The 10,998-nt window shown below is 38.0% G+C and overlaps 1 protein-coding gene across 1 annotated transcript in view; it reads left to right on the plus strand.

Annotated features, from left to right (window-relative positions):
* The window catches only part of BAALC (BAALC binder of MAP3K1 and KLF4), a 47,194-nt gene extending 36,731 nt beyond the window's left edge, over positions 1 to 10,463 (plus strand). Inside the window, exons 2-3 of the mRNA XM_050941437.1 lie at positions 1,647 to 1,816; positions 7,107 to 10,463. Of these exons, the coding sequence (XP_050797394.1) occupies positions 1,647 to 1,816; positions 7,107 to 7,217 (281 nt within the window). The 3' untranslated portion in view covers positions 7,218 to 10,463. The remainder of the gene's footprint in view (positions 1 to 1,646; positions 1,817 to 7,106) is intronic.
* The last annotated feature ends 535 nt before the right edge of the window (positions 10,464 to 10,998 follow it).

Consider the following 10,998-nt stretch of genomic DNA (forward strand, 5'->3'; position numbering starts at 1 on the left):
TACATAAAATGCATTATTAATGTTAAAAAAAAAGCCAATTCCATTTTTTTATTTATACAAACCAAGATTATTTGGATTTTTTTTTTTAATTTCTTTTCAGCTGACAGTCCTAGAGAGAAACTGGCACATAGACGCTCTGTCACCATCTGCTGACAGTTTAGGAAAATGCAATAATATATTTTTATTCATATTTCTCACACATTAAGTCACCTTCATCACTTTCAGCATCAAGACTGGAAATTTGGGTGGACCTTTTTTTGCAGTTTGGACAGCTGTTTTGGTATGTCCCCTGTTGCTATTTCAGTCAACTTTACTTCTCTCGGTCACTTTCTTTGGAAACCTGTTACTGAAAAGTCTTTCTATTGATAAGGCAGCTTTTCCTGCCTGGTGTGTTCCCTGCAGATTTCTGGGTGAGAATACAGAACTACATCTCTTTCATTTATAGTGTCCTTAATGCTACACTTGAATTCATATCTGATTTATGAGACTGGGTTTGGTGATGCCATACACAGTTCAAACAGCAATAAATGTTTTCTGTATAGTTCCTCTTCACATTTATTTCCCCTTTATATCTGTGTACACACCCTTACTTCTCCATCCAGTGATCACAACACTTGTACAGCCATAAAATAAGATTATAATTTTTTTCTGTTGGCATGTAAGCAAGCCTCTTTATAAATAGAAATTGTTAAGCATTTTTGAACAATGAAAGCTACATTAGCCAAAGTGACACATCCAGCCTTGTTCTTTTTTTTCATTGTTGTTATAACTTTGGACAGATCCACAACTCAGATTTGAGACCCAGCATTACAACTACAAGTTTAATGAAGTAGGCTTATTATAAATGATAGCTTAGTTCTGTTCATGCAATAAGATGAAGAAACTCTTTTAGGCTAACCCATATCATATTGCTCTATGTTTGCCTTGCAGTACCTTCAACCAGAGCTGAAAAAAATATTAATAATTTGACTATTGATGTACACAATGTTTTGATAAAATATGTTTGTTTGTGACTATTATGCAATAAATCCTCATAAAAATTAATGGTACCCTTCTAAATAAAAATAATATTTTTATCGGAATATTTCTTACCTACCATTTTTATAAATAACCCCTAAGATTACTAAGATTAGAAGGGATTCAAGGGGAGAGATGTCTAGTTTTTTTCCAATGTCTTCCTTTTTATGAATTTGATAGTACTTTCTATACAGTCAGCATCATTGTTTCCTTGTATAGTGAGTTAGGACCTGATCCTGCAAGCCTCTCTGCATGGGCAAACTCTTGTACCCATGAAGTCAACAGGGCTCTGAGGTAGAGAGAAGGTCTGCTCATGTTCAGTGGCTTGCAGGATCTGGGCCCATGTTAACTCATGTCCCATTTTGTTTGTGTGGGTCTTTCATGCAGTGACAATGACGGGAGAGGCATTTTTAAGACAGAGAAATGTGAAGGTAAAAATCACAAAAATAGATAGGAGACACAGAGGCAGCTTTACTATCTGAAACTTTTAACTCCTTGTTTTATAGAAACTAGGTTTCAAGTTGACGGTATTCTTTAGTTAAAAGTTACAAAATAGTGATACTGTGCAAGGGAACGATGGCTGTTAGTGTCAACTGTTGTTGGAATGTGATTTCATGTATTCTTATTAGGTATGCTGGAGGATGAAAAATCAACTCAGACCTGTGTTACCATGTCCTCGACTGCAAGTGGAATAATTAACACTGAGAAGAAAACTAGCTGTGGTACTCAATGCACAAAACCCACGGTCCATGCCCCTGGAACTATGACACAGAAACACAATGGCTTCAGAACAGCAGAGGTCTGTTTATAATTATGTTCCGTGACTCTCAGGGCTAGTGTCAATGGGACTACAATTATTTTTGTGATAATTACAATTCTTCATTTTACAGTCAAAACCCATTTAACATTTTGAAATACAGTAAAATACTTACATTGCAGCCACAGCATATTGCATGAGAAGCTGCAGATCTGGGCAGAGGCAGACTCTGAATCTACGTCTTCTGACTGGTGATTAAGTGCTGACAGGGGACAGACCCAGAGGCCCCTACCCAACTGCACAGTAGGATCATCAGACAGGTTCTATCAAACATTTACCTTTGAGATGGGAGAACAAGCAGGGGAATTTGAGCGCAAAAGGAATTTGTCTGAGAAAATGGAGAGCAACTGGAAAAGGGAGTTTAGAATGGAAGCAACATCTCAACTTTACTTCTAATGTTCATTAATAGCAAACACAATAGTATGTGTGTGTTTATTTTAAACCTCCTTGTACTGTATTATTCATCCTTCATTGCTTCTGCAGCATGGAAATATTCCCCTGTGACCTAGACCCCATTGTGTCTTTCCATTTAGTTATTGCAGTAGCAGGAGTACAGGGGCACATTCCACGTCAACATGACTTCAAGCGCCATAAGGGGATTGCTGAAAATGAAAAAGTGCAAATGCTTGTCATAATCATGAGTCCATGGAGAAATTTAATCAGTCAAATTGAATATGGTGTAACAGAATCAATGTAATTATAAAATCCAATTTGTAAGATATTTGGCAACATTTCAGAATTCGATTCTACAAATGATAGAGCTAATCTATTATTCTTATTTTTTTAGCAACAGGAATACAAACATTTTAAGAGGAGCTCTGTGTAAGTTCAAAAGCTTGTCTCTCTTGCCAACATAAGTTGGTCCAGTAAAAGATATTATCCCACTCATCTTGTCTTTCATTTTATTTGGTGTTACTAGAGATGATGGACCAATTCCTGCAATCCTTAAATCATGTGACCATTGACTGCAATGAGGCTACTGACATGAGTATGGATTACTTAATTGGGCCCTCTATCATTGGCTTGAAATGCATTCTTCCAACTTTTTCTGGCACACAAAGATGCATGCAATCAAATCTTTTTATTGTTATATCCATGTGCATAGAGAAGTTGGTTGACACTAAGTCAAATCTTGGTCATCTGACTTATGTGAGTATTCTCACTGACTTCACTTTGCCTTCTATCTCTATTGGGAGGCAGTGTTGCCTAGTGCACAGCACACAGGACTGGGGCTCAGGAGACCTGGGTTATATTGCTGGGTCTGCCATTGGGCTGATGGGTGACCCTAGGCAAGTCACTTGGTCATGCAGTGCCTCAGTTTCCCCATCTGTAAATTGGGAATAAAGCTCTTTGAGATCTACTGATGACAAGTGCTATCTATCTATATAAGCTAGGTATTATTATTTATTACAATATCTAGTCCTCTGTTGTCTTGCTGAATCAAACTGCGGTGCCAGCAAAGGTGCATGTCAGTATGGTGGAAAGGATATGGGCCTAAAAGAAATTGATAATAAAAACAATTAATAAAATAATGAAGGAAGTGCAACAGTTGGACACTCAAGGGGTTAATGTTGGGTCCTGGATTATTAACTATATTGTATGAAAGATTCGACGGAGGAGGTGCACTGGGAGTTGAAGTTTGCTGACTGACATTAAGTTATTTTGATTAACAAAATCTATGGAGAATTGTGAGAAACACCAGATGGATGTGAACACTTTGGATGATTAGGCAGCACAATGGCAGATGCAATTCAACTTGCGTAAATATAATGTACGTTGGCAAATGTAGGGGCCCAGTTCTGCCCTCAGTTACATGGGTGTAACAACCACTGACTTCAGTGGGAGTTACACTTTTGGAAGTGAAGACAGCATTGGCTCTATAATCTAGATAATCTGCAGGAAAAAATATCAGATTCATTGTGAGTGGCTAATGAAATGTTTGCCAGGTACATAGCAACATTTGAAAAGACAAATAGGTGAATTAAAATAGAGAGATAATATTATAAGACCATTTCAAACGCTGGTGTGCACTTATTTATCTTGTCCAGATATGGTTAGCACACCTTAAAAAAGGTAGAGTGAGGACTGGAAAGGTCCAGAGAAGGCATGCATATATATAAACTACGCAATAATTATTTAGTCTGGAAAGGCAGAAAAAGACTTGAATGAATTATTCAAATTATGAAGGGCAGATTGAAGATTTCATAAAATACAAGGAGGCAATCACTGAAAATAAAGGGCAGTAAATTTTAGATAATTACAATAAATATTACTCCAAATAGTGTACAGTCAACCTGTGGAATTGACTACTGCGGTAGGTCAGTGAAGCATTTGCTGTCACTAGATTTCTAAAAGGTGAATCTTTATTTTGCATGGTGACTATATATACTGTACATGTCCCCAATATGTACTTTATTTAAAGCTCAGCTTGAGGAAAAACACAGCGCCTCCTATTAAAATAATCAGATTAATATGTAAGATTAATATGTATGAGCAGAGATTAATGGCGAAGGACAGTTCACATCTGTAATGGGACATATGCCTCACCTTTCCTTGTTCACCACAGAAACTGCTCAGACTCTCTTCTCTTAAGGGGGGAGGGATAGCTCAGTGCTTTGAGCATTGGTTGTGAGTTCAATTCTTGAGGGGGCTACTTAGGGATCTGGGGCAAAAATCAGTACTTGGTCCCACTAGTGAAGGCAGGGGGCTGGACTCAATGACCTGTCAGGGTCCATTCCAGTTCTAGGAGATAGGTATATCTCCATTACTATTATTTCTTTTCATGTCCACTCCATATAATTTATTGAAGTCCCTTTAACCAACACCTCTACAGTTCAGTACAACTATTCTACTTCCTGTAGCCCTATTACCATCAGACCCCTGTTCATCAGGGCTCTGGAAGGAAAAGGGATCTCCCTTCCTTGGGATCTTCTTCAGTTTGGGCACAGCTGCCCTGGCCAATAACACTTCCTTCCTGCCTTTTATCAAGCTAGTCATCTGATGAGCCAATTAGTTTCTTACTCAACCAGTGTCCCCACCTGATTAGCTAATTCCTCCCTATTTCCTCAATCAGATACTGCTGAGGAAACTAACTGAGACTACAGTGATCAGAGAGCTGACTCATCTATTAGGCCTCATCACTCTGACACAACCTCATTTAAAAATGGACCATCTGAGCTACTATCTATATGATGGCACAGACATTCTGGGACAAATCCTCCTGGCTCTACTTGCCCAGGTTGGCCCACAGGGTAACAAAGATTTGGCCCTCTGTTTCCTGTATTTCACAAGACAATATATTGCATCATGAATTTTTCTTCAGGGAGTAAATAGCCAGGGTTACATCACTACATCTGGTTTTAAATAGAATTGCCCATGGACTTCTTGCTGATTACTAAGAATAGAGTAAATCAGAAGAAAGCGACACATCTCCTACATCACAGTGATAGAACACCCCAGATTCTCATGACATTTTTTATATATTTACTTAAGTGGAGGTCAAGCAAATTGTCAGAGAAATTGTGCGTTTTCTTCTTGTACAAAACTTTCAGAAGGGTCAAAGGAGTCCAAATTTATAGCATGGAAAGAAAAGCACGTCTTTGGGAAATAAGCATTAAAAGCTCATGGCCTTGTCCTGCACATAATCCCATGTTGTGCAGGATCCCGCACTGCATGGCTGCATCAGACCTACCTAGATCATGGCTCTGAGGGCAGGGACATTGTGCTAGGTGCTATAAAATCACAGAACAAAAAGACGGTATCTGTCCCAGCAAGTTTACAAACTGTCTGTCTGTATCCATCTGTTGTCTCTTGTTTTATACTGAGATTATAAACTCCTTGGGGCATGGATTGTCTTTTTGTTCTACATTTGTATAGCACAATGGGTTCCATGACAAAGGCCCCTGGGTGCTTTGGTAATAGATGTTATTACTAATCATCATCAATCATCAACAGCAGCATCATCCAGGCATAAGACAAGAGACAGATAGACAGATGGGGCAGCATAAGGAAATAATGCAACAATATTGGTCATAAGAACATAAGAATGGCCATACGGGGTCAGACCAAAGGTCCATCTAACCCGGTATTCTGTCTTCCGACAGTGGCCAATACCATGTGCTTCAGAGGGAATAAACAGAACAGGTAATCATCAAGTGATCCATCCCCTGTCACCCATTCCCAGCTTCTGGCAAACAGAGGCTAAGGTATGCATGACAGGCAATGGTATCAGCGTACCAGCAAGGACTCCACCTCTTCAGGCTGGCCAGCAGAGCTGATTGGATGCAAGAGGGGAATGCTGCTGCATCTTGCAAAGGGCTGATGCAGCATTCTCCTGGAAAAGGGAGCTTTGGATGATGTGTGTTCATAGTGATGTCTTTAAGACACAACTGCTTTCTGGTGCTGCCCCATATTCTGGGTTGATCCAAAAAGGTTAGGACACCAAGAGGAGTACCTGTGTAAAACTTATTTGTAAGTGACTAGAACCTGAGGATTAGGGCCAGTCCAGCTCCCATTGACATCAAAGAGAGTTTACCCATCAACTTTAGGGAATCAAACTATTTGTAATTGATTCTATTTTTAAGGGACAATTGGTATTACCAGGATTGGGTTAGCTGCTAGTGAATAAAATAAACTATTAATTTTTTATGTATTTTAACCTTTTTTTTTTTAAATAGAGTGACTTTTCTTCCATGAGAGCTGTATTGTAAAGTTCTTTATTCTTTGGAAGTGATTTGATACAGAACTGTACCATGTATATAAGACTTAATTCTCTTTTATACAAACCTAAACTATAATTTTGAAAAACTTATTCTGGTTTAAGAGCAGGAGAAACCTAAAGAAAACTCAAGCCAAACTTTGCCCTGAGCAATGTATGTTCAAATCCCATTGGCTTCAATGGGAGCCCCCCAATGCCATCCATTCACTAAAACTAGCCCCATTGTTGAAAGGGATACATTTTTCAATCTGTGCATAGAGGTGCATGCGCAGCAGGGTTAATGTCGGTCAAAAGGATTTATTGGCCTGGTCCAATACCCACTGACATCTATGGGAGTCTTTCCCTTGATGTCAACGGGCTTTGGATGAGGCCAGATATATATCTATTGTGCTTAACTAAAAAATATACCCCAAATCACAAAAGTGGGTGGAGAACACTTGGTCTTTCTGTGTATTTAACATATTTATTTTGACAAACTTCAGATAGCTGTTGTAAATGTCTCACAATTTGCTGCCAAATGTTGAACTCATTATATTGTTTTAAACTTTTTAACAGGCTAAATGGGACACCAAGAAAATGTCCACAAAAGAAGTCACTATTAACGTTACAAAAAGCATCAGACAAATTGACAGCGACAGAAGAATCACAAAGAATCGTGTCAATTAAAGGAGTAAAGCAAAAGTGAAGATGGACCTAACAATACTTTGCTGCACTTTAACTATGACTAATCACTTAAGATTTGAAGATCTCAAGATGTTCTGTGTTGAAAGCAATGGGCAGCGGCTGCTGAGTGCCTTGAGAAACGTTTTAACTAGCAGTAAATAGCTGCAAACACTGTTGGATGTTCAGACATGTATTTATCTATTGCAATGGCACTGTACAAAAATATAACAAAATATGTGCCATTTTTCTATCCAAGCCCTGTGCTATCTAACTGTAGATTTTCTATGCTGCATTGCTGTTAGGGATTGGACAATTAGAGCTGCAGTTCATCTCACTTTAAAACAGAGAAAGAATAATTAATCTGTGTTACTAGTAAGTAGCCTGAATGTGTTACCTTCTGTTTTATAAAGTTAAAGATCTGACTTTCATAAAAACTCAAACCCAGATATCTCAGAAGTAAAGAAACACAAATGGCTTCCAATTTTAAACTATATATGTGATCCATGAGTCATATTGTCTTCTGCTTAAATTACCTTGTTTCAAGTTAGTTTCTATATCAGAAGAGTTTAGGTCTTGAAAGCAATAATACTCATGTTGTTACCAGTCTAATGAATCCAAAGTACCCAGTTTTAGCTCACAGGTAGTGTTCAGTTTACATTCTGTCTTGGCTCTTGCTCAGTTCTCCCTTCAGAAACACCAAACTGAGAACTGTTTTACAAGATTTTGTAAGACACTCTTCACTTTCTAACTTTATATATAAATAAGCAGACTTCCCCAAATAATTTCATAATGATTACAACTGCAAGAAGATTATCTTTATTTGATAATTAAATTTAATTGATTTAGCTTATATTCTTGTTCTTTCAATATATAGAAAATGGGCAGAACATACATTTTAATTGCATTATATCCTGTGTCACTGTACTGTATATTTAGCATAAGTATATTCCCAAGAAATCAATGTAAACTTTTGTACAGACCACTAATTAATATAAGACCCTCTTAACAACAAAGTAATGAGTTTGATATAAACCCACTGTGGTTTTGACTTTGGACTTTTATGGTGATAAGAGCAGTAAAATCATTTTACTCACTCATTATACACCTATGAGCATCCTTGAGGTGTCGTTTACAATAAACTATTCAGCAACCGTTAACGCTCATGACTTATAATAGGTGGAGGTGGGCAGAAACTGATCAATGTCTGAGCTGCATAAGGTACTTCTTTTTTATACCTAGGCAAACACAATCATAAATAGATTTCTGGAATGGCATCCTAATGTATTCCACATGAGAAGTCTTTTAAGAAGTCAACATCAGGTTTATGAGTATGTATTACTTTACTTGGAATACAGCAAGTATATGCAGTAAAGAATGTTTAAATAAGTAATTGTTTTTATAATTCTTATAGAAAGTGAAGTCCAGTCTTTGCCAGAAATATGTTGCATGCAGTAGAGTTTGTATAGTTTTAAAACCATTTATAATATGTAGATTTTCAAAGGAGGGGGCCAAAGATCCCATTCTTAGCAACTCTTTTCAACTCATTGTTTTACCTGAGCTGTGCATTTATGTACCATAAACTAAGCAGCATTGAAAGTTGAGTGGTGTAGGTGAAAACAGCTGCTACTCACATTTATCTCACCTACTTAATGGAACTTGCCATCTTGCTCTGTACCTCTTAGACTCACTCCTTAAAATAAGCAGTGGCTGTTGTAACTCAATATTCTTCCTTAGCAATGGGTGGCCATTGTTGTCTTTGGCAGTATACAAATCTAACTGAAAGTACAAATGAATGATTCTCTGTTATTTATGTAGAGCATAACATATAGATGGTATTGCCCGTGGGACAGCTGTGCCAAACCAATAACGTTCTTGACTCACAGGGCTTACAGTCAGAGACAGTATAGTACAATCCAATCCAGCAAAGGAGCAGTTGGTGGCCCGTGTAGCCGTGGTGCGTCAGGGAACAAATAGATTTAAAAGTGTCTTTTGAAGAAGAGAGAGGTTGCTTTACGCACGTTTGCTGTTCCACTGGTATGGGAGAAAGTAAGGAGTGGGGTGTGAGCAAAGGAGACAAAGTGAAGAGAAGGATTTCAGGTAGCAAAATAATTTGTAATCTAATAATTTAAATGGAAACACTGTTTTTATTATTTTGGGGTTTTTTAAATTCTGTATAGCTTGTGTTAACCATACTCAGAAACTGAAGATCTATTGTCCAATAACAGTAAACTGAGTTCAGAGGAACTTTTTGTATTAAATAACTGGAGCTACTCATAGTACTACAATTTAAATGTGGAACTCACTAATGACTAAACCCAGCATAACAGGAAATCAAGACATGGAAAAGAAAGGTTACAATCTAGGTGTTGTGTGAAGATTCTACCACAAGCATTACTTGATTTTTGTGACCCTTGTATATGTATTGGGAATATGTGTAAACTGTTCCACACATCTTTTTCTCTACAGATGGGCCCAAACTAAAACATTTGATCCAAACACCCATGAATTTTATGGCTTTTGAAATCCAGATTCAAATTCTGTGTCTTGTGCTATTCACTAAGTTACGACTGTTTCATAAAGGCCTATGGAAAAAAAAAAATTTCTCTAAAGGCTGGATACCCTTTGGATCATACACTCTTATGGTTATTACTTAGGCTATGTCTTCACTACCCGGCGTATCGGCAGGTAGCAATCGATCGCTCGGGGATCGATATATCGCGTCTCATCTAGACGCGATATATCAATTCCCGAACATGCTTATATCAATTCTGGAACTCCACCAACCCGAACAGAGTTGTGGAGTCGACATGGGGAGCCACGGACATCGATTCCGCGCTGTGAGCATGGTGAGTAATTCGATCTTAGATACTTCGACTTCAGCTACGTTATTCACATAGCTGAAGTTGCGTATCTGAGATCGATTTTCCCCCATAGTGTAGACCAGCCCTCAGAAAGACAACTACTATAAACGCTCAAACTGGGGCGGTCTCAGAAATCTTCAGTCCATGTGTGACTTTCAAAGAATATAAGGTAATAGATTATAACCCCAACTATCCATTCACTTTCTGACAATGTGAGATGAGCTGAACTCTGTGAGATACTTTGTTTTTAACTGCTTTATTTTACACCGTGGACATAATATGATAGGATTTTTGTTGACAGGAGGAGAAGAGAAAGCATTCTACAGATACACTGTTCCTGGTAGGGAAGTTTAAAGTTTCCGATGGAGAAGTTTTGCCTTTGTTCTGAATGCCCAGTATTGGATCCATCTGCCTGTATTCTATCTATCTATCACGCAAAAGCAGGATGCATATTTTCTATAGATGAAAGAGTGTGAAAGTCAGAACATCTTACAACGGTTCATTCAGCAGATTATTCAGCCTATCAAGAAACTGTGAAAGAAAATAATTTATATCTAGTCTATTAGTCCAGAAGCAGTTTATTTTTGTTTTTGGGATGTATGTAGAAAGCTTTGATAAATGTAAACCTTCTGCCAGGGTACCAGCACTGGGACGTGCTATTATTAATGTACTTCTAGATACTGGTAAACTCAGGGTGGAGAGTGCTAGGTTCTGGCCAAAGCTCGTTGAAAATTATATCTAGCTTTTTTGTCTTTTTTGTCAGAAGCACATTGGGTTAGTCTGTGTCTAAGGAATTGTGTCCGTGTGGTTGTCCCCTTGAATTTTTCATTGCTGTTCTTTAGAAGAGGTACAAAAGCATATTCAGTCAAATGTGTGACAGCAACATTGGCCAGACTCAGCATGGTTCTGTCACAAAAGAGAAT

Source organism: Gopherus flavomarginatus, chromosome 2 (genome assembly GCF_025201925.1).
Source record: "Gopherus flavomarginatus isolate rGopFla2 chromosome 2, rGopFla2.mat.asm, whole genome shotgun sequence".
NCBI classification, from domain to species: domain Eukaryota; kingdom Metazoa; phylum Chordata; order Testudines; family Testudinidae; genus Gopherus; species Gopherus flavomarginatus.